Source organism: Calonectris borealis, chromosome 10 (assembly GCF_964195595.1).
Source record: "Calonectris borealis chromosome 10, bCalBor7.hap1.2, whole genome shotgun sequence".
NCBI classification, from domain to species: domain Eukaryota; kingdom Metazoa; phylum Chordata; class Aves; order Procellariiformes; family Procellariidae; genus Calonectris; species Calonectris borealis.
The window spans coordinates 12,469,917-12,494,021 of NC_134321.1; the positions used below are offsets into that span (position 1 = coordinate 12,469,917).

The window sequence follows — 24,105 nt, forward strand, 5'->3', positions numbered from 1 at the left end:
TGCTAGTGCTTACTCCCTGCAGTTACTTGGTCTATCGAGGATCATTTAATCAGCTTGTGTAAACTGATGTCTGTTTCTCACAGTTCTTTTATCAAGCTAACAACCCAGCTGTTACACCTCATTGCACCGGCACATACACCATTCCCCATAAGTTTCTTGTCAGAGGGCAGTACCAGAAGAAACTGTAGAAATTGCAACGTAATGAATCGGGCAAAAGCTGTCTCAAAACCTTTTCAGAACTACATCAGGAAATTCTCCCCACACTTGGCCACTCTACCGGGCCTGCAATTTTTAAAATTTATTTTCAGTTTTATAAATAATGCATTACTAAGATACAACAAGCCTGAAAGGTGCTGGGAAAAAGAGGGCTTTAAGAATGAGAGACAACATGGCCCCAATACTTGGGAGAACTGACAACTTGAGTGTTTAGGGTCACGTAACAGCTAGACTCCAGGCACAGAATAGTTAAGAAAAGATACTTTAGAAAAGACTGAAGCAGGAAGCCATTCTACTTATTTAACTCGGTCACAGACCAAACAAAAAAGACTGGAAAACCAATGTCAGACTCTACATTCAGGAATATTTAGTTGGCTGTTACAGGTTTTTACTTCTCAGATTCTACCTTTTTCTCTAACACCTACTGTCAAACTTAAAATTTTGGCTTTTAACTACCTCTTGTTGCCATGGTGCCTTTTACTTTACATGTGAGCCTACTGAAGTACAAGCAACATGTTCACTTAAAATACTGTTCTTGCTATTAGCTACTTATCATATACTTTAACTGGAGAGTTTAATGCTTAAAAGACTAACTGTATAGAGTGCTCAATGCTTGTAAAGTATCACTTAGAAAGAGTTGACAGCCTAGGCAAGTTTGACATAAGAAACATCCCCAATTAGTACAGTTACAGATATGCAAGTGGTAATTATTGATCAATTAACTTGAACCTGCAAATCAAATCTGAATTCGAAATAAAACTCAATTAGTGCCTACTAATAGTAAATTCAGGAAGTTATTCATTAACTTGATTTGTTTCCTCCTACTTCCTCTGTAACACAGCTATGCAAGGTAAACTTTGTCATTACCAGTCAGTTTCTCATGATATAAAGCCTTCTGAATGCTTTATTGTTATACTAAGTTTCATTTCAGCTGTTTAGATTGTGCAAAGTCTGTAACATATTACCTGCTACTAGCTGTCCACCCTAATCTCCCCTGACTTTAAAAAGAACTCAGATGAGTCTCTGGTTTACCCATTTCAGTTTAGAGATTAAGGTCACTTCTACACTACTATTATGCCTACTTTACTTCAAACTGTAACATCTGACCTATTAAGAGGCAAACTTTCAGCCATGCAAGGTTTTGGCAGTGCCACTCTTAAGGTCACTGCTGCAGAAGTCACAGCAAGCAGGTGGCTCTATCGAATATTTCTATGAGTGACCACAGTAAGTAACTCCCCAGAGCTCCGCAGCAAAGCAACACCAGCAGCTCAGCAAGTGTCCCCATTGTCAAGTGAAAACATTTTGCAGTACTACGAGGCACCCACAGCAAAACCTCAAAGTCTCCAAGACTTATTAAATTTGAAAACCAGCAAGATTTGTTGCTGAGCATCTTTCAGCTATGTTGCAGTTAAACACTACAACATATGTATTTAGGATCTTCTGGAGTACATAGAAGTGGTATAAAATTGTTCTCAGTTTGAGCAGAGAGAATTCTGCATAGTGAAATAGAAGCGTGTTAGATTTCTTGAGCAAGCCCCCAGATGTGGCAAGAAAACTTGTTTCTCCATTTGAAAGATTACAGCATGTACACATCTATAGAGGTTTTAGTATTGCATGTGATAAACAATATAATTGAAGCACAATAAAATCTCAAGTATGCAATAACATAAACCATGAGGTCAGACACCACAGTGTTGTATACATTCTTTATTGAACTTCAAATTCCATGGTACATCATAGATTAAATAGTTAAAAACTGTTTGTTTACTATCATACAATGTTCAGAGTAGTCTTTCAAAACATCTCTTTGGACAAAACTAAGAGCCAAATTCAAGCACAGTTCCTCCAGAGCAGAATGCTAGGGGAATGCTTCAGAGTACTGACTGTACACAACACTACACAAAGCACGATAGCACACCAAGTCATTGTTCTCTGCTGCAACACATGCTTCAAAGAGAAATTCTATGCAACGCTTACTACCATCATGGGCAGGCACCTACTATATTAGTGGGACAGATTACTCTCAGACCCTGCTCCTCCAAGACTTTAATACTCCACATAAGAGTACGGACTTACAGTTTTGGGTTCTGTGATGTTTTACATTACAGAGCTGAAACCAGATTTGAAACTATTAGCACTAAATAGAGTCATAAACAGCAAGAACAAATTGACAAGGTCTTGCGCTTGTGCTCTTCAACCCTGACACACAAGATGCCTACAACCAAAATTTTTATCTTAAAAGACAGGATGTCACCTGAGGTCAAACAACTATGAACGTGAACAGCAGCGTTATCTTACATTACTTTGAAGTTTTAGACTGGTTGAGGTGGGAGACTAGTGCTTGAACTGCACTGCTCAACACTGCATCCTATTTGTGCCATCTTGCCTCAACTGAATATACAATTAAGTAAAAGAAATTGCATCAAAAAAGGTAAATCAGTCAACTGTAAACTGTTGGCAAGAATCATTCAATTATATATTTGTCCTCTATCTCAGGCATTTGTACACTGGAGCCTAGAAGCGCTAGCTTTAATTTGTGCAACTTAAGAATTTCCTTCAGAAGGAGTTCAGTCATCTGACCGGACGAAGAGATCTCCCAACCTTGCATGGAAGCCATCAGTCGTAGCTCACCTCACAATAAGGTTCCGAGCCAGAACATCAAAAAAGCACAGTAGTGCTGATTCCAAGCAAAGTCGGGATTTACAGTTCAAGATTTCCCTGCTGTATTACTGTTTCCATTTGCAACACTATTTACTGAGGAAGCCTCACAATGGCACCACTCCCAGCTGCACTACATACAGTGGTACTGATGCAAATGTTTATTTTGCTGCAAAGCAGTTGGATGTATTAGGGCTTCCACAGAACCAAGTGTGCATAACATGAAAACATGTAAAACAGCAGGTTTAACCTCAGCAGCCTCTTTGAGTGATGTCTTGTCCTGAAGATTTTGTAATATCCATTGTAGTGAACACCTGTAAGACACCAAAAGAACAGCTTATTTACTGTCGCTCTGTATCATCATCCACATGGCTATTGGTCTCCTCTTGTAACAATACTAGGTTTCTTTGAACTGTTACAATGGAAAACAAGTTGCGGTGCAAATTAACACATTTTCTATCACATGTCAATATCTTATGGTGAGAAGTTAAGCAAATACTAAATAAATCTCAAAATACAATGTAGTATTCTTTCCTTGCATCTAGGTAACCATCTTCAAAAGCAGGTTTTAAATCAAGCTGTGCCCTCCCCCTCCCTTACCTCTCCACAAGTTGGATGGATACCAATTGTTTCATCAAGTAATTCTTTGGTGAGACCACATTTTATTGCAGCAGCAAAACCTTGGGTAACTTCACCAGCATTAGGTCCAAGAACATGAAATCCTATCACACGATTCTTTAAGACAGGTGAGAACAAAACAGGAGTTAGTACTAGGTAAAGTTTAAACAAAAGCTCTAGTATGTAACTCCCACTATGTTAAAAATTATATGTTACGCAAAGAGGTCAACAGGAGAGTCTTAACAAGAAATGAACTACTCTGAAGAAAGTAGCTCTGCAGTTCTTTTCAGTCCATTATAGCAGAATGAAACATGTTTTAAAATGAATGAGTTTTAAATTCACTGCACAACACTAATTCAAAGACACTGCCTAAAACGAAACAGATTCTAGTTTTGTCAGCTGTTTTTATGATTTTATAGATATACAGCATGTTTAGTATGTTCAGATTTAAAGTTATTTTTCTACATTGAAATTAGGCCAGTTCGAAGACCTGTTTACATTGTTTGTTAAAAATCTGATACTGAAGAGCTTCACTGGCTGTTCCCTTCCTCCCCAAGCAGTTAACAAGAAGGAAAATGAAAACATTATAGACTTGAATTTTGAGCAAGCTGTCTCTGTAGCAAGATCTAGAGTGATGGCGGTAGGCTACAAAAACAAGTTAAAAATGGGTGTGGTTTGTTTCAATTTGTTTCATGAATTGGTTTATCAAGAGGGATACAAACAATCCCAGGATGTTCCCATACCTTCAGAGATGTCCTAGCCCAAGTCTGGCCATGATTTGCAAGATAGGGCACAAATTCCTCATAATACAAGCGATTTAAATACACTATTTACCTTACATTCCCCTCCAGCATCCTAGGAAAAAACCTTTCACATAAAAATCTAAATGAAGTCCCTCCTTCCATTGTGTTCTTTTCATTTGGATTATTTCCAATGAGGCTCCAATAAAAGCAGAACTTTGAGTCTTTCTGCAGTCTTTGAGAAAAGGTTAGGTGGGCTAATAAGGAAAAGAGTAAGCTTACTTCCTCTTAGCTTAAAAGCCATGCTATTTCACCATATCATTCCTTCTCTCCAAAGTAATTTTAAACACCAAAAATCTTCCTTTGTTTGTCTGTTCTCCCAAATAGTTTTGGGGAAAAATACCGGACGGCACTGGCACTTACTTTTTGCAACAACAAGAACCTACTGATCACTAGAAATTCCCATTTCTCATCCCCGAGTTTTCTAGGGCCAACCACATGTTTTCCAAGTTTCTACACATACAAAATTCTGCACTTTGCAAAAAGCAAAAACCACAAAGTCCAGGAACCTAAAACAAGACACCAGATACTAGTTACTCAAAACCCACTGCGAAGAAAAACCTTGGTGAATTTCTTCACAAATCTATCCTTAAATTGGAACTCAGCATGAAGTTTCATAACATGTAAAGCTACCATTTGCTCAAACAGCTGTTACACCAAAAAACCCCAAAACAAAACAATCAGCTCTCTCCAAATTGATTAGACCTCTTAAATACCTATGTTAACAGAATGGAGCTGGCGTCAGGCAGGTCAAATAAAAGACACTAGTCTTTTTGGCTGGTCTAAAGAAATTTCAAGAATACACTCAGCATATCCATTCCAGTTTGCTACTTACGTTGTCATGTTTACTGCAGATAATCTTTGCATAACATGTATTGTTATCCCTGCCTGGTACTGTCCATTCAAGTGGCCAGAACAAACTGTGATAAACCTGGGAAGATGACAAGAAAAAGAGTATTAGAATTTGATGAATTAATTCAGTCAGACATAATTCTAATTTTTAATGTCTTTACAAATAGGTGGTTTGACATTTAACCCATTAGATTTTCATAACATATACTAGACAAGACTGATTTTTGTTGCCCCCAACCCAAGCAGTCCATCCTCCAAAAGTCAGTAGAGGAAGACTTGACTCAAACCATGCACCCTTGATTTAAGTACTCTATAGCAACAGCTATAAGACACACAAGCATTTTAAGATCATACTTTCAGAAAGAGAAGTGCTTTAGTAGCACAAAATTAATATCTGGTTACTAAAAGTTTAAACCTATTCTGCAAAACAGGCAACAGCAGAAGCTAAATAATGCCAAGTGTATTTGAAAGATGTAAAGAGTCAAACACAAGGCATGCAAACAGCTTTAATGAAACTCTTCAGAGAAGTGCAGAAGCCAGAAATTACCATAAAACAGGGAAGTTACGCCCAATACTCCTATAGCCATAAGAAAAGGTCAGGAAGAAATTAATTCCCAATTCAAGTACAGTAAATAAGCAGAAAATAGCCAGTTCATCCCAGGAGTTTGGTATACTTCAGCAGTAAGTCTTTTCTTCACAACAACAAAATAAAGCACCTACAGTCTTGCAACCTGAGTTTGGCCGGAAGTCAAATGCTTCTCGGCAGCATGCAAATAGCTAACGCACAATTCTAACATTATCAAGTCCAGTCCTGGATTTCTGGGAGTCCAATACCTTGTTAGCCAGATGACAACACTTCCACAATCAAAGACCTATCCAGCTAACCTTCTAATCTTGTTTTAACACTATGCCTTGAGTGTAAAGCAGCAAGGCGCAAGAAAAACATTCTCAAGCTACAAGTTAAACAAGTCTTGTGTGCTCTTCACCTCCAAGTTTTGCTTTCCGTATTCTTCTATGGCTCTTTCTTCAGCTAACCCACAGCTGCCATACTCTAAAGGAGTAAACACTGTCGTTGGTACATTGATATAGTCACACTAAAAATAAAAAACAAAATTTATATTTAGACTATGCAAGTTCCATACAGTACGTAACAGGAAAAGTTGTATTAGCACTTTTTTTTTTTTAATAAAACACTTGCAGTGCCCACAGACAAGTGGACAAATCAGCTCGTGCTATTGCAATTTTGAGGCAAAAAGCATAGAAGTAAGTTGAAGTTGTATTCTTATAGCTTTACCTTTGTGGAACTACCACCATAAAGCCTGCGGGCCAGCAGTTTCCCTGCTTGAATGGCAACTGGAGTAAGTTCAAGCTTTCCATCCAATATATCTCCAATAGCGTAAACATAAGGCACATTGGTTTGTTCTTCATCATTTACAGGTACTTTTCCATTCCTTTAAAACAAACAGAAAAGAGAATAGAGTTCAGTATCATAACCTTCCTCAGAGCTCAGCAAAAAACAGGGGAGAAGTTCTGCTACAAAGATGTTATTCTAACTATTCTATGCACATTTTATTAAATATGCTTACGCCTTTTTTACTTCAACTGCAAACTCTTCAGAGCATCCATTACCTCCAACTCTGACACATGGCTAAGTCAGTATTCAGTAGGCCAGTTTTGACCTGAGCGACAGTGCGTGTCTGATGACAATGAAGTTACTCAGCCATCTTTGGACTTACTATCTTTTACTTGATTATTATACAGCTTGGAATGTACATTTTCCCCTATGGGGAAAAAGAGCTGCTATATCACTCACATGTTTAAGTAAGTTGGCTTAGTAAGTTGTTAGAAAAATTTAAGATCAGCTTGCAGCAGCTTTCTGCTTAACAACATAATCCTGCCTCTTCCTTTGCACCAGTTTTGCTGTGATGCCAGGGAGAAACAAGAAAAAAGTTAAATCTGTAGGAAGTGAGTAGTTTGCTGTCTCTTTGGATCCCTAGATTAACTTGCCACATGAGCTGAATAAAATGTTTAATTTAACAGAATATTAAGCTGTAGTTTCTAAGTAAATTAAGCAAATATATTAAATCTATTCCTTAAGCACAGTGGCCAACAAGTAGGTATTAACTCATTCAGCATAGTTCTTTTACGAAATACGTATTAAAGAAATGAAGTTAATGGACAACTGTACTCAAATCCAGGAGAGAAAAGGTTTTAAAGGTTCACATAATTGCCAGGTATAAGAGTGAGGATTTAAAAAAAATAAAGCATCAGTATCATAGGTATTGTTAGAGGTAAAAAAAAAAAAATGATCACATTCAGTGGTTTAAGGTAGTTGAGCAATACTCACTTCTCATTGATTTTAACACCAATTGTCTCTAAACCAATATTTCTGGTACATGCATCACGACCAACGGCTATCAAAACCTAAAAAAAAAAAAAAACCCACACAAAATTACATGCAATAATTTTATGCAAGAAAAGTGTAATCAGCCTAACACTTCCTTTGGTCGTCTTCTGAAAAAACTGAAGCATAGGATTGAAGTAACTCTTCCAAAAATTTTTTGGAAGAGCCACCAACAGTTCAGGCTCTTCCATGTACAACTTGTTTCAGAGATGCAACAAACAGCAAAACGTTAATATCAGAACAAAGACAGAAGCAACAACACTGTTCATATGAACTAAATTCCAGGCACGTAAAGTTTCGCCCGTTCTGCTGACAGGGCTCAATTGAAGAAGAATATTGAATTTTCATGTATTTTTTTCTGCCAGTAATTTATGTGAACAATTTTTCAAGCAAGATTTCCCTTTACTTTTTTCCTGAACAACTTTTACAGTATTTTAATACATTTTCATGTGCTGCTATATTCAGTTATTTCAAATCCAGAAATGCTTACAGTGTTATATTCTTCTTCAAACATTTCTGGTCCCTCAGTAGACTTTGCTGTCACTTTCAGTCTTCCAGGCATACCTTCCTCCAGCTGTTCAACCTGTATAAATATTTGTAAGCTTAGAATGACCTTAAGCAGCAGAGCTCACTTACATTGTCACTTTAAACCTTGACCTACTAATCTATCATTCAGCAGTAAAAAAAAAAGCTTAATCTCATAAAACATTTATTCCTGTACACAGCCAAAATCTTCCCAGACAGCACATGCATTCTACATGTGCTGTTTAAAGTAATTTTGCGTGGAGAGAAGAAACCTGAAGAAAGACTTGCCTGAACAGGTACAAACTTCCTGATGAACTTTACGCCATGTGTTTCCATGTAAGCACCTACTTTTTCTGCCATTTCTTGGTCAAAGCCCCGAAGGAGTATGGAACGCACCATCACTGTGACATCTAGACCTAGACCAGCAAGAAATCCTGCACACTCTAGGGCCACATAGGAAGCACCCACAACTAGAGTTTTGCCAGGGCAGTAAGGCAGGGAGAAGAGGTCATCGCTAAAAAGAAAAGAAGTGTAAGTTACAAGGTTCTTTCAAGACAAGCTTGTTTGTCTTCGCAAACACTAGAGCAGACAAAGTTCAGTCTACTATGCCTTTTCATCTCACCTTGTAATACAGTATTCTTTATCTCCAGGGATACCCAGATATCTAGGCCTTTCTCCTGTTGCCAGGACAAAAGTCTCTGCTGTGTGATAGGTTGCTTGTCCTTTTCTATTAGTTGCCTGTTTATATAGACAGTTAAGGAAGTTTTTATCATAGGAACAGGTTGTAAGATAAAATAAAAAAAATTACGTAATCCTCCCCTTAAATATTGTGGATATGTTTAAGAATCAAGAACAAGCAGTTTCAAAAAAGAACTAATGCATTTAGAGAAGCCATGCAGGTCACTGAAGAATAATAGGTTTAAATCACAAACTATCAGGCTTTCCTCACAGTAGTTAAAGCACTTTAAATCATTTACTCTTTGAATCCTGCCCATTTGAACTATTCATTTAGATTGATTTGTTCATAACAACTTTACTTTCAAGTTATAAAAAGCCACAATAAATTAAGCCTCCTCTGCGCCCTACTTTCAATAAAAGGCCAACACAATGCTAGTGACAGAATAACATCAATTAGTTCCTAGGCCAATGTAGAAATTAAAAAAAAAAAGGATCTAGTTACATGATCTCAGAGGGCCTAAGACCCAGCCTTAAATGAATTCAAACTAATTTGACTTCTAGAGGCCCTTGGTCTTGGGAAATTTCATTTTGTCAATGCATCTCTCTCAAAATCTGACCTTCATTCTTGCTCTTTAGTTATTTTCCAACACAGATGAAGGGAAACTTCCTCCCCATCAAGTAATTCAGGTTGGAAGGGATCTCAGGACATCATCTAGTCCAACCTCCTGCTGAAAGTCTTTCTGTTCTACTTCATTTATAGACTAAGGACAATTAAGTAGATGACCTGCATACCTGGACACTAGAACAGTTGGTAGATGAGGTAAGTTGAGCATACTACTGTCTTTTCAGTGCTAGTCTCTTGGTTTAAAACACATGTAGTTCAGCCTTCATAAACCCATATTGAAAACAGACTGGTTCAGACACACACTCTACCAAACAGTTGTCTTCAATATGCACTTCTTCTAAGTTAACCTTGCTACAAGATGATCATTTACAGCAAGATTGCCAGCACATGTTTTGTCTTGCAAAACTGACAATTTAATTCTTATGCTGATACAGCATAAGGTTCTAGCAGCACTGTTATGCAAGTGTTTAATCTGTATTTAATTTCAATAGTTTTTATGCTTTAGTATGAAGATTTTCCAAGTGGCAAAATCGTACAGCTAAAGCTTTTCTTCCCCCCTGCAACCCCCTCAGGCTGCTGACCTCAGTCATGAAGTTAGCAACTGAGACCATCTTATTCTATTCATGCAAGACATAAGTTTACAGATACCCACATTACTCTTACAAAAGAGTTACTAGGTTTGCAAACACTGTGGCATGTACTAAAGTACAATAATAATTTGAATCAATAACTTATTTCACAAATGAGTTTTTAACTACAGTTGACTTAAGTTGGCAATGTCAAGATGAAGCCTCTTCCCTGTTGGATTTTAAAAGGCAGTTTTAGAACACAAGTTTTCCCTCCCAACAAAATGTTTTAAACACAGCACATACCTTAATTTTGTGTGGTTCAATGAATTCTCCATAAGAATTGAGGTATGTCACAGACTTCTCTCTTAAGGACACTCGATAGCCCCAGTTTAAAGAACCAATGTAGTTTTGAATTGCTTCCACCATGACCTCCCAGTTGTGTTTAACTGAAACAAGATATTAGTTTCATATTTAAAGAAATCAAAGTGCAATGAGCCCTTAAAGAAAAACTTAAGTCTTATTCATTGTACATCACGCTAAGAAAACATCATTATCATCAGTTATGAGGATAGATATTAAAGTCTTGTTCTACTATGCTATATTTACCTGACTTGTTACTATCTGAAATAAGCTCATTCTAGAAGTTCTTTCATTTAATTCAGATATAGGGAACAAGACACAATTATCTTTCAATCCTAAAGGTTTCTATGACTCAAGAAGAAGGATGCCTTCGGATTCATCTAAGAAAACTACTGAACTCTGCCTCTAGTTTACTAAGTCCAAAGTACAAGAGTGACGTTAAGCTCAGAGTCTCCTCTGTACACTGTCTTGGTCTGTCCTCTGTGTTCTTACTAACCTTGTTCTTCATACTGCCACCCGTACTTCCTTGAATCTTGGAGTGCCTGACCCAGAAGTGCTGCTTGATGCATTAGCTTCTTAGGAATGCAACCTACATTTACACATGTGCCACCAAGTCCTAAGATGGAAAGAACCATGTTATTACCTGCATGAACAGGATATTTATGCTTTTCCTATCGTGTGCTTTGTATAATCACCCATATACCAGTTGATGTTTGCTGTAGCCACACAAGTAACATGAAATTTCTGTTTTAAGAGACATTTTAAAATACAATGAACATACTAAGCTTACAAGTTTGTATTCAGTTTAACAGGTTACGAACCAAGAAGGGTACCATGTGTTGTCTTAAACATAGACCCAGGATACTTACCCCAGAGTGCTTTAGATTTTAGTCAGACTGGCAAGTAAGCAAGGCAAAAAGCCCAAAGTTCCTAGAGCTTAGTATCACCTCTTATGTGGAATTTGAAATATTTATTTGTTTGAAATCTTAGCTATGAAAGCACATTCACATCTCAACTCAATAAACTTGACCAATGAAGTTCCTTACTCATTCTCAACTGCCAATAGTATTAATAAGGTCAGACAGCAGCTGTCTTTAATTATGGAAAGATGAGGCATGCATAGCCATATAGTAATGCTGTTCTAGAGGTAGGCCTAGATCAGTTGTCCACGAAATAGAACTAGATTAACTAAAAGGCAAAAAAACCCCACAAACATGAGAATGTGAACATGCACACACACGCACGCACACACTATCCGGACACAATTTGAAAGTGAACAGAACTAGAACAACACTTGACAAAGAACTGAGAGTTAGCAATGCACAAACCAGAAATAACTATCCAGAAAAGCAGGCATGCCAGGAAAACAACTCCTTTGTTATCTGTGTTCCAGAATTACAGGAATTCAGCCACAATTTCTAAGAATACAAATCCATAATATCTAACAATTCAGTATGTATCACTGGCACTCAAACATCATAAAATACAAGTTAAAAGACGTTTACCCCATGATGTTCCAAGAGGCGTTGGAACAACATAATCTAACACCATTACTTTCTTTCCCAAGGCAGCAGCTTCCTGTAAAAGATGGAGAGACAAGTCAGCATTACTGAAATTTTGCCTGACCAAGAAAGCCTGTCTGCTCATTTATGGTCACGATATACTTAGCACTAATAGAAGGCTCTTTTGCTGATTAGTCTCATTATCATATACGGCTCTTCTACCTCCTTCACTAGACAAAAATTCAAATCCCTCAAAAACTATTACTTTTTTCCAAACTTTGAATGGATACTTATGTTCAATGCTGCATCCATATCATCCTACACTGTCAAAAGCCATGATCTGAAGAGGGTATGAGATGGGCTTATCAGCCTATGATCCTTTTCTACCTCACCCAAAACAATATTTATGCTATTAGCTCTCCTTTTCTCTCAGGAGGGCAGGATTGACTTGGCATGTTCATGAATAAGAAAAAAGTGATGTTAACACACTGGAGACAGTTCAATGGAGGACACCAAGATGCTCAGGGGGCTGGAGCACACGCCCTATGAGAAGGGTGAGGGAACTTGACACATTCAGCCTGGAGAAAAGGTGGATTTGGAGGGGACGCAGCAGCAACTTTCAATACCTATGAGGAGATCATTAAGATGACTGCGCCAGGCTCTTCACACTGGCGAGTAGTGGAGGGACAAAAGACAATGGCTGTAAGTTGAAACAAGAGAGTTTCAGATTGGATATAAGGAACTTTAACACCATGAGGACATTCAAGCAGTGAAACAGGTTTCACAGAAGGCTGTGCCGTCTCCACCCCTGGCTATTTTCAGGACCTAAATGGATGAGGTTCTGCATAATCTTGTTTGACCTCACAGGTGACCCTGCTTGGAGCAGGAGCTTAGGCTAGACATCCCACTAATGTCCATTCCAACCTGAATAATGATACTCTGTCCAAGCAATTACCAGGCACTTGATTGAAGCTACCCATTGTTTGATCCTTCAAGGGCTTGTATCAAATCTTTAGGTGCCTCAAATCTGTTTAACTCCTGCAGAGTTACTGTAGTCCTGGCTCAAACAAGGTTTAGAGTTACGCAGCTATCTTGTGTTCTGCGAATACCTGATCTCTCCCACTTTGAATAGTTTGGTAATTATCACCAAGTTGATAACTGATGTCCCAGAATGCACTGCGAAGAAAGATCTAAGGCATTCTGAAAATGTCCAATTGGCCAATTGAAGAATTTAATTGTCACCTTCTCCTGCCTGCCTTATATTTATCTAGTGAAAGTTGCACGCTTAACTGTATTGTTGTACAGCAATTGCCAAGGCTGTCAAGAATAACATCACCATGCCCAAACCATAAACTGATGGTTAGGATATCTGGCTGAGAGGTGGGAAGCATGTGTTCAAATCCCCCAGGTAGAAGAGAAAACTGGACCCACACTTTGGGTCCTAAGGCACTCTGAACAACAGCTAACTGTGTAAGAGGTACACAGACTCTATTACCATTTCTGAAAAAGTAGCTAGAAAGAGAACTAAGGAGTGAACCAGCTCCTTGAGAGAACAGCTAAAAGCACTTCATTTTAGACGACTGGTGATCCTGAATCCTAAACAGTCAAAAGTACTTCAAGAATAGCCTTTAATTTTTCCAGATTACTGTTTGGAAGTGTTAAAGTGCCTGTGTACGACACATGAAGAGGAGATACTTAAAAAACTTTTGGTTCCACCCTCAGCCAAGAACCTAAAACCTATTATTAGGATCGAAACCTGAACAGGCATTGGCTAGAAACTGGTCCACACAGACCGTGATCTCCTGAATGAGCACATTAGTAGACCACTACTGATTCATTAATTAACAAGTTGAATGGTAATAATCATCAAAATATAGACTGATTTATACTATTGTAATTAATAGCGAGACTAACTTTTGAAGAAGTTTCACATACAGCCTGTTCTTTAATGCAATTTTCACGTCATACCTTGGAACATGCAAGTCCACCCGAGCCACCACCAATAATAATGAGGTCATAATCATAAGGTTCTGCATCTTTGCTATCCCCAAGAAGTTTCTGCAGTGATCCATCCTGATAAGCCTGGGGGGAGTGGGGGAGAAAAAAAAAATCAAATTACCACACACATTTCTGAGCAAACAAAAACTGAATGACGATGCCTTCTCTGAGCTAGATCACCCAGTCTAATAAGTCACACAAAATTTAATTATGATCAAACAGTGAATTCACTCAGTAGTCTTGTCTGTTTCCAGCTGATTTTTCAAGAAAAGTTACCTGGTAAGTTGAATCACAGCCGCCTACGTGAGTTCCATTCACAAATACATTAGGCACTGTCCTCTGATTAGTTAGCTCTGCTAACACTTGCTGAATACTGGGTCCATCAGCTAAGAATAACAGAAACAGGTACATTATAGAACAATTTTCAAAACGGGAGCTTTTAAAACAACCTGAAGTATTGAAGGTTTGGACTGCAATATACTGTAGACCTGCCAAGAAAACAATTCTATTATAAGCATCACATTTGTAGACTTCCTGAACATACACAAGTCTTCAGAAACTACTTCTCAAAAGAGCATACTTAAATACCAAGGATAAATCGGTGCTTCAAGCGGTAATTCTAACAGAATGGAGTAAAGTAATAGAGTTTAGTCCCTGTATTCCCTGGATTCTTGATCAGTCTCTTCCTGACAGTGTCACGCTTGGTACCACACAAAAATTCTTTTCCAGATATCACAGTAGATCATACAGACAGCTTTTCTTTCATGAGAATTGTCTAGTTTTGAAGTATGTTCTGTCTAAGTGCACATAGTTTTGCCCAGCAGCTTTGTATTATGAGAATACAGGGATGGGAAGAATGAGCATGGTCTTCTACTTACTAAAGCTGCCTTCAGACTTTTTCTACCCACCACACTGTCTTAAACCTTCCAGTTTTAAGATTATCATTGCCTGACCTGTCACGTGAATCATCAGCACCCACACACAGGCTCAATTTGGATCTCTCAGCAGTTGTCCAGCAGTAAATGTGGGAATGAGAATTTACAGTAATCACTTTGACTAAAATCTTTTTACTCTAAGACCGTATCTATTTAGTATCAGTAATCAGAGCAATTGCAAGAGAAATACATTATTAATTAGGAGTAATTTCAGAAAAAAATGACTGCACTGTACTTTGCATATCTTGGGCTATAATTAGTTCACAGTATCACAACTTCAATAAAAAGTAAAAATAAGTAAGACAAGATGCGATGGATCAATAAATAAGTGTATTTTCCCCAAACACTGCTTAAGCACAAACACTTCAAACAAGCATTAGCACTTTAAAAAAACATTGGAAACTAAGTTTTGTACAGAAAAAAAATTGATTATAATACACATTCAACAGCTTACCAACAGTGCAATTAAGAGTTTACTAAGAATTATGTTAGAAACGACTTGTTCTTAAAACTACATTAAAAACTACGTGCATTATGGACATACATGCATAAGGCACTACACATGCATTAAAACTAAAGCAGTTTGGGCTTTAAAAAACCCCCTCAAACTAGCAACAGCCAAGGTACTGGAATTTACTCTTCCTTCCAATGACTCAGCAACTTTCTCCACGAAGGTCGCCCATATACCAAGTCAAACATTAACAATTCATCTAAAGCCACAAAAGAACCTGAGGTAGGAGAAAAATACCACAGGCCTTTTCCCAAAAGACAGAGCTCCTCAGAGAGAAATCAGATCTCACATCCTCTATCAGCTAATGATTTGTACAGAGAGTCAAAGCCTTCAGTTATATTAAAAACACATCCTGTATTAAAATCTACATTGAAACCTAATTGATTTTATCTCTGAATATATTAAGATTTAATTGCTTTATATATCCTCTTTCATTCTTCTACTTACCAGTTACATCAAGTTCCAAAGCATAGTACTCCACACGCATAGAGCGGAAGAGTTCTTTCACCTACAACAGAAACAGACACAATGCCAGTGCAAAGCTTTCACAACACCTGATACACAGCTCAGGGTAAAACTTGGTTGTTGGACATATACAGATATTTTTAAGTCTCAGTTATTATGCTTTGAGGGCCTAGCTCTACATGCCTTTGGTAAAGTTTAGCACTACTATGTTTTGCATGTTCCTCACTTAAAGCCAGGCTATTTAACAGCATTCAGATTAAGCATCCCATATCACAGCAATCTTCCAATAGAAGTTTCATTACCTTAAGAAAAAGTTTCTATATGCTTCTCCATCCCTGACAGATACCAAAAGCCATGAGAATTACTGCCATATAGAAAAACATCAAGAGGAGAGATAAAATAACAGCCAGATTCCTTGAAAGTACTAAGGAAAGAAAGAAAAAAGGGAGTAGAGGATAACATGCAAAACAAAACACTGTCAAGTAAATGCAAAAAAAAAGGGCGTTATAAAAAGCTGCAGAAAGGGTAATACTCTCCAAGTGTACTCAGCACTAGGACAGCTCATGCCTACCAGCCCTGCCTTCACTTTTGGTTGCTGTACTTCAGGAAAGTTTTAGAACAAGCAGAGAACAATTACTGTAAGGAGTCAATGAGTTGGGTTTAACATAAAGAAAAAATGGGGAAAGAAAACACTGTCTTCAAATAAATAATGGACTCCCTCAAGGAAAAAGAGATGTGGTACTGGATGGAATAAGAACTAATGGTCTTGAACTGCATCAAGAGATTGATATTAGACTTTAGGAAAAGCTTTTCCTAATAGCAAGGCACTGAAACACATTGCCTGGGTAGATGACAATCTTCATCAGTGAGTGGCTTCAAAGTACATTTCAAAAGTGTTTGAACTACCACTTCTCCTACCGTGAGGCAGGGGACAAGACTAGATGATCTCTTGAATTTTCTTCCAGCACTGATTTTTGGTTTACTGTTTAACAACATCTGCCTCAGCCTCCAGGATCAGGCAGGAGTGGTTCTAACTTGTTTGCCATTGTTTTACTAAATCAGTCATATCTTGCTTGTGAAATATTGAAAGAGTTAATACCAGAATGTAACAGTTACATTTTTTAACTTCTTAAATTGCTATTCTTCTCCATTAAGCAGGAGAAGCATTCTAAAGATGCTTGGTCATTAAAAGGTTGCTTTCTCCTGCATTGCCATGAATAAAATCAGATATAGTATCACTGGAGCATGTCCTAGAAACATGGTTTATGCATCCAGAAGTGAGCAATAAATTAAAAAAAAGGAGGGGGGGGAGGAGGAGAACTCTATATACAAGCCTAGTCTTAAAAAGAAAAAAAAAAAACATCCTAAATGACAACTTAGAGGAGATTCTCTAACAGAGAATCTGGGTGTTACCCAGAGTTCTGGGTGTTTTTCTAATATCAGTTCTGAATGGACAGAGTGTACCATTACCAGATTCAAATCAGGCAGCATTTTAGAACTGAGATTTTTTTATGGTAACACCTATTTGTAAAACCGGCAGTATTGCAATTGTGAATTGTCCTTCCAGTCGGACAACAACATACCTCACAGCACAGGAGGCAGTATTACATCTGGCAGTATTCACTCCTTTGAAATATAATTTGCAGACTTACTCATACAAATAGATATTGTAAGGCAATGGGTAAAATATCTGCTTTTAATCATAACTGTCCTGATGTGAAAACAGCTCTAGCAAGAATCACTAAATATGTGTGATGGATCCCCTTGTCAGCATGGAGTCTGAACAATGAAGCATACTAAGTTGCTGCCAATTCAGAAGAAATCTTTTACAACCAGCTTTCTGATGAACCTCAAATTTATTGACAGCACATCACAAAGAGTAAGTTGAGTCACATCTAATAAGCTTAAATATGTCAAACACATGATTAATAAAATGTTTTTAATGCTGCAGTGATCCATGCTGTTACTATACCAAAGGCTGAGTATTCCAGTGCTTTCTACTGGAGTTTCAGCTTTATGCAGACGAACATAAAGCTTTTGCATTCTGCACCAGCTACATGGCAAGTTTCTTACCACATCATGAATCAACCATAATATACAAAAATAAACTCTGCTTGTATAATTGATTACATTAGTTCTACAATTATAGAATAATTTAAGTTGTAAGGGACCTTTGGAGGTCATCTGATCCAACTCCCTGCTCAAAGCAGGGCCAAATGTGAAGTTTGATCTAGTTGCTCAAGCACTGTCTGCTCCAATTCTGAATATCTGCAAAGACGCAGATACCATAACCTCTTCGGGCTGTTCCAATGTTTGGCCATCCTCACGGTAAAGAATTTCCATTTTATCCCATTGGAGTATCTCTTGTTGCAACTTGTTTTTATTGGCCCTTGTCCTTTCACTCTGCAACTCTTCTCAGAGTCTGATTGTCTTCCCACTTGGTTGCTGAACACAGCAACTAAGATTCCTCCTTAGCCTTCTCAGGGTTGAACAAACTGAGCTCCTTCTTCACACATCCTGTGCTCCAGCCCTCTAACCATCTAGGTGGTCCTAAAAACTTTCGTCCTCAACTCACCATTACCTTCAGGCTTCATTACTGGAATGACTATGGGTATGGACTGAATGAAAAGGAAAAGGCAGTGGGACTGTTACAGACCTCCCACTCTGCAACTGCTGTTACAAAGCCCAAGCTGAATGCCATGAAAGATCTAAAAAGCAAAGCTTAAAGGGATTACTACTATGAAGTGGTAACCTAAGAATCTGGAGGAAAGTCACAAAATTAGCTACTTGGCTGCTGTTTTAGTTTGCAGCAAAGCCGCAGAGTAACAGGCAAGTTTTCATTAGTGTTTTGTTTTTTTTTAAATTGCTAAAACATTGCAACAGCAGCTGGCAGGGAGGACGACAGGGCAGAGAACATTAGTAGTAGTACAAGAAAGGATTACACTGAAGAAAGGACAGATTTAAGACAATGCATTTAAGCGACCTTTATTCGCTACTGAAGATACGGAGTAGAGAAAAAAAATCAGACAAATGTCAGCATCCTAATTAGAAGCAGCTATTGCACTTTATACTTATGAATAGATGATGCTTGTGCTAATGAAACAGAAAGAAAGAAAAGTAACAAGTATATGATCAGAGTTACAAAGTCTTCAATACAGGCATGAGATAATAGATTATTCCAGTTTGGAAAAGAAAATTATTAGGAGGAGTAGAAAGATAACATACACTAATCATGAGTAATATCTAGATAAGGTGACCAGGAAATGATTTCTGAGAAATACTCACTGGAGCAAACAGCAACAACTGCATTTACCAGAAAACAATTTTGAAATGAAAAGGAAGTAAACCTCCATACAATATATAAACTGGAGAACTTACTGCCACCTGACATTGTAAAAGCCAAAATTAAAAGGAGATCAAAAGAGCTATTAGACCAATTAATGAAAGAAGGATCCACTGAAAACTTCTAACTCAATAAAACTACTACAAACTCAGGTCAAGAAATTCCTGAGCCACACAGTGCTGGAAACTTCAGCAGCATACTAGGAAATTTCCTTCCTTATACCCCAATCCTAAAAATGTAATTTCTCCAACAAGTATCTCCCTAGAGATGGGATACTAGGTTGCATGGTCACCAATACAACCATTCGTTTCCCTTCTGACCAATGCAATGGCCTCGTTTACCTACTAAACCCTTCCAGTTTTCACAAAAAGAGAGAGAGACTAGAAAAATTTCTAGATATTACTAAACAGTAGATAATTTCTCTGAAACTGAGAAATTGGTCTAACACTTTAGAAAACTCTTCCTGGAGACCCTTTCTGTCACTAGCTAAGCACGTTTGAAATAAGCTTCATGCAGTGAAGTTCAGTAATAATGGTATGTCCTATATCTGCTGTTTCACATATCAGCTAACATTCTATAATAGCTACAGCTGAATTGACCAGAAACCCCTGTGGATACAGAACATAATGGGTAATAGCACAACATATAACTAGAATAACCGGCAACTTCTATGCAACCACAGTTGTTGCTCTTAAAATAATTTCAACATATCGCAGTGTTCAGACTTGGCAATTTTTCATGCTAAAAAGCTGTGTTTTCTTTATGCACTTCTATCTTACTTAATATTAATCTTTTCAGGGTGGTAAGAAATTAAAGAACAGTCAAGTTATGACAAGGAAGTAATTCTAACACCACCCTCTCTCCACTACTGCCTTGCTAAAGTAATTGAACAATAAATTGCATTTGCAGAAAAAGAACTGCACAATTGCCTAGTCATGCTACTAGCTAAACTGAACAGAATCAAGAACTACTTAATTCATTTAGAGAATTTATTTGCAGTGCTTTTCTGAAGGAAAACACAATCTTAATTTTCTTCTAGCATGGCTACATCCATTTGAAATAAAGAATTCTTCCCACTCCCCAAATTAGGTCCTTTTAAAGCATGAGTGTTCTCTGCACTAGTGCTAAACATCATCAGTTTTTCAATTAATCCTACCAAAAGCACATTGCTAACAACCATCCACAGTAAAAGACAGACTGTGCACACTATTCACATCCGTCTGTCTTTAAGAACTCAAAACTATGTGATCACAGGCTAAGTACCCAAGCTGTAACTACACTTTCAAATTATATCCACTTCATTAATTCAACAGACTAGATCAGCTAGCAAGAATGCTGTATTACCCATTGTTCCCCCATTCCTTTCACTATTTTCTAAGTCTTCGGTGGGAGGGGTTGTTAATATTCATATGGTTGCAGATATTTCTGTTTTATCACTTGATGTCTCATGTGTGGCTTGCTTTTCTCATAAGCTTTCTTCTTCTAATTGTTCCTCTGCAATATATACCTCTTCTACATGTTTTCTTCATTATATTACCTTTCTCTTCTGTTCTAAACCGGAAAGTAATGCAAGGAAATCTGCCTACTAGAGCAATCAGCTCTTCCTCCCACCCCCCTCCTCACAAAGATTCATACAGAGTCCTTCAACTCTCCCTCCTAGAAAGGGCCATGAGAGAGGGCCCTCCTATGCACGACACTCATTCTTCCCCTTTCCAAGACAATAAAGATAATATTCCTCATATCTGATTGTTTCCCTGAAGCAAGTAATCCTGCCTAATGGAGAAGCTCTGAACAAATGCAGGAAAAAACATCAATGGGGAATTTAATAACCCGACTACAATGAAGTCTATTTTTCCCTTACTTGTGTTAGTCTAGCCCCACTGCAATATCACAAACAGATGAAGGAAAAGGTTGCAAAGTTTAAAAAGTTACTATGCCATTGTATGATCTCAAAAACACTGGACGGAGTGCCATGCATATCAACACTTGAGCAAACACGATCACTAAAAGCACACAGAGCAATACGGACAGGCACAACTAAATATTTCTCAATGGACAGCACTGAAGTCCTCAATAAAAGGATTTCTCCTCAACAGACGAAAACATTTTTGTCAACTGGACTAATCAGACTTGAGCAAAACTTCAACCCTATCATCACTTCATTTGCTAAAACTTCCATTGAGTAAGTTGATAAATAAGCAAATTTTAGAAGGATTTGAGTTGCCTACTATGCTATACTATCTTTCTACCGAAACATTTTTGGAAAGAAGGCATTGGTTTTCCCTACCCTTTCATACACAGAAGCTTCCTTTCCCAAAACCTCAATTAAGTTGCAAGTGAGATAGGATATATTCATTTAAGTTTTCTACAACAGGGTCATAATATCTCCTCCCTCACAAGAGCTACTGGAACTAAACCTAACCTACACATAGGAATGCAGCTTGAGTGTTTCCCTGGTTGTCAATTCCATTGAGGAACACCAGGACTCGATCCCACAGTTCCAATTATGTTTTTCCACCATGGCCACATCAAATACGGTATTATGAAGTTTAACTAACATTTCATAACATGCTCTTTGCAAACATCCAAGAATCACAATGCCTACAAAGGCCCAGATTCTATGTGGGCTATGACTATAGTGTGTTGGTATCATAAAATTCTAATGAAGGTCCTGTTTTTCTTTTCTGGCTCACTAGTTACAGCTACCCTGTGATATTGATGCAAAACCAGGGCTAGATATTTCTCTCTGAACATCACAACTAATCAATAGTTTTTTGTTGTTTTTAAACACACATTATGGCTAGCATTTAGAACTTACACTCTTGCTATAGAGTAAACCTTCTCCCTCAAATTTCAAAAACAGCAGAAAACTTAACTTAGCCCTCCCCAGGGATGCAACTTTGTCCAAGTTGAACACCAATGTGATGCTCAAATTTTCAGTAAGAGAGCAACACAACCAGCAACCTGACCTTCAAGTAACAGATACAAAAGCTGTTTAGCTGAGCAACAAGCACACTGTGCAGAACTTCCCACACCCTCGTCTACCCCTTCACTCACGTGGCAAAGGGAAAGACCTACCAAGGACGCCGGTGAGGATCTTTGCCTCATTTCAAGCCTGATAAGGGGGTTTCCAAGGGGTGGCACCTGGTGCTCAACTTAACTGGGATGGATATTGAGCTACTTCTGTAACGTCTAAATCCCAAGGGTGCCGGCACAAGAAGCAGCGTGTCCGCAACGTTTGCTTGCCAACTCTCTTCCCCTTGCGCACTTCCCCCCGCCCGGGGCGGGCCGCCAGCCGTGTGAGCGGGCGCCCTCAGGGCAGATGTCTCTCGCCTCGCACGGGGGCCACGCCAGGCCTGCCTCCTCCTCCCGGCGACAGCCCTTCCGCCCGGCACACGCCAGGACGGCGAGAGGAGACAAGCGGCTCCGAGAACCCCCGTTCCGGCGGCTGCCGGCCGGAAGAGAGGGCCCGCGGGGGAGCGCGCCAAGGTGACTCCCGCCGCCGCCTCACCTTGTTGCAGTAGGGGCAATAGCTCTTGCTGAAGATCATGACGCGGTGGGAGGCGATGAGGGTCCGCACGCGGAGCTTCAGGCCGTCCCAGTCCGGGAGCTGGGTCTGGCCCGGCGGCGGCATGGCGGGGCCGGCGGCTGAGGCGGGAAGCGACGAGCTACAACCGCCCGGCGCGCGCCCTGCTCACCCAACGGCAGCAGCGCGCGCCCGACGCCCCCACTGACCCTCAGCCTCACCCCGCCCCTTCCGGAGCGGGGGACGGTGACGAACCGGACCGACCCATCGGCGGGGAGGGGGGGGCAAAATGCCAAAGAGCGCTGCTTGCCCCTTCTTTCAGGCACGCGCTATGACTCATTGTAAAGTAATAAACAGGGCCTTTACATCACGGACAGAAGCGCCAATGTTTACCTAAAGGTGATGTATAGAGGGATAACCTTGCATTTTTTTAAGCCACCCCTCCCGTCTGAGAGGAGCTGTGGAATAACCGAGAGGAGGGAGAAGAGAGAGCGCATGCGCAGGGGGAGTCGCGCTGAGTGGGTGGCGGGAGGGCAGCGCTGGCCTTGGCCGGCGCCGGGGCGGTCCCTGGCGTGGCCACCCGCAGCGCCCGCTCGCCCCGCGGGTCCCGCGGCGCCTCCAAAGGCTGGGCAGGGCGAATAGTTCCGGCGGGGAGCGACTGGAAGGGACAGAGCGGAGCTGGGGCTGGGTCAGGGGTCGTTGGCCTTTCCCCCGCCTCCCGTCCTCGCCACGGACCGTCCAGTCCCGAGGTGGCGGCGATGGTCCCATGTCCCGGCGTGGAACAACTACCCGCAGCGGGGCCCTGTTTTGTGCCCCTTCGGTGCCCTATAAATTAGGGCAAATTCTGGGAGCGCAGCTCTCCCCCACCTGCCTTCACCTGCTGCTTGGGCCTCTCAGGCACAAGGAGAACGGGGTACAGGTGGAGCTTCTCCTATAATAAAATGGATTATGGCTTGAGAACACGTTAGCCAAGACAGCAGAAAGAAACTCCCTTTTCTTTCACGTTACAGGGTTAAAGGAAGGGGATGCTGAAGCATCTGGTAGTGCTTATCGTTACACACATCTCTGATTAGATTGATTATTCTCTTCCCAAGAATCATAGCAGTTGTCAGGACTGAAAGGTGGAGGGGGGCGTCATGGCCTAACAAGGGAAAGGGCCTGGATCAGGGCGTAGAACAGGAGGAAAGAGCCTGGATCAGGGCACGGAGCAGGAGGAATCCTGTCTCGTTATTCCCCTGCTTTGGTGCGTTTTTGGCTGGGGAATGACAGGCTGCGTGCTGAGTCCCAAGAACCCGGTCATCTCCCTGCAGAGCAAGCCAGTGTTTACCAATTGCAGCAACAGCTTTCTGTAAACAACCATAAGGGGTTGCCCTGGTTTAATATCTAAGAACTTCACTAATGTTAGTAAATCAAACCCTGCAAGCTTCTGAGTGACACGAATTATTTCCCATAGGTGAGCAATGCACAGAGACGGGGCGATTTAGTAAGGTTCAATAGGAAGTTTGTAAGAAAGCAGATAA

General features: G+C 39.7%; 1 protein-coding gene across 1 annotated transcript; it reads right to left on the reverse strand.

The window, feature by feature from the left end:
- Positions 1–1,908: 1,908 nt before the first annotated feature.
- TXNRD3 (thioredoxin reductase 3) lies at positions 1,909–22,807 on the reverse strand. The gene is made up of 16 exons (XM_075158887.1): positions 22,571–22,807; positions 15,699–15,759; positions 14,082–14,191; positions 13,776–13,889; positions 11,811–11,883; positions 10,802–10,921; positions 10,249–10,391; positions 8,696–8,811; positions 8,362–8,587; positions 8,039–8,131; positions 7,492–7,568; positions 6,439–6,595; positions 6,131–6,238; positions 5,128–5,223; positions 3,475–3,609; positions 1,909–3,188 (listed from the first exon to the last, which is right to left on the reverse strand). Exons 1-16 carry the CDS (start codon positions 22,691–22,693, stop codon positions 3,126–3,128), a joined length of 1,815 nt encoding a protein of 604 aa, XP_075014988.1. The 5' UTR covers positions 22,694–22,807; the 3' UTR covers positions 1,909–3,125.
- Positions 22,808–24,105: the final 1,298 nt, after the last annotated feature.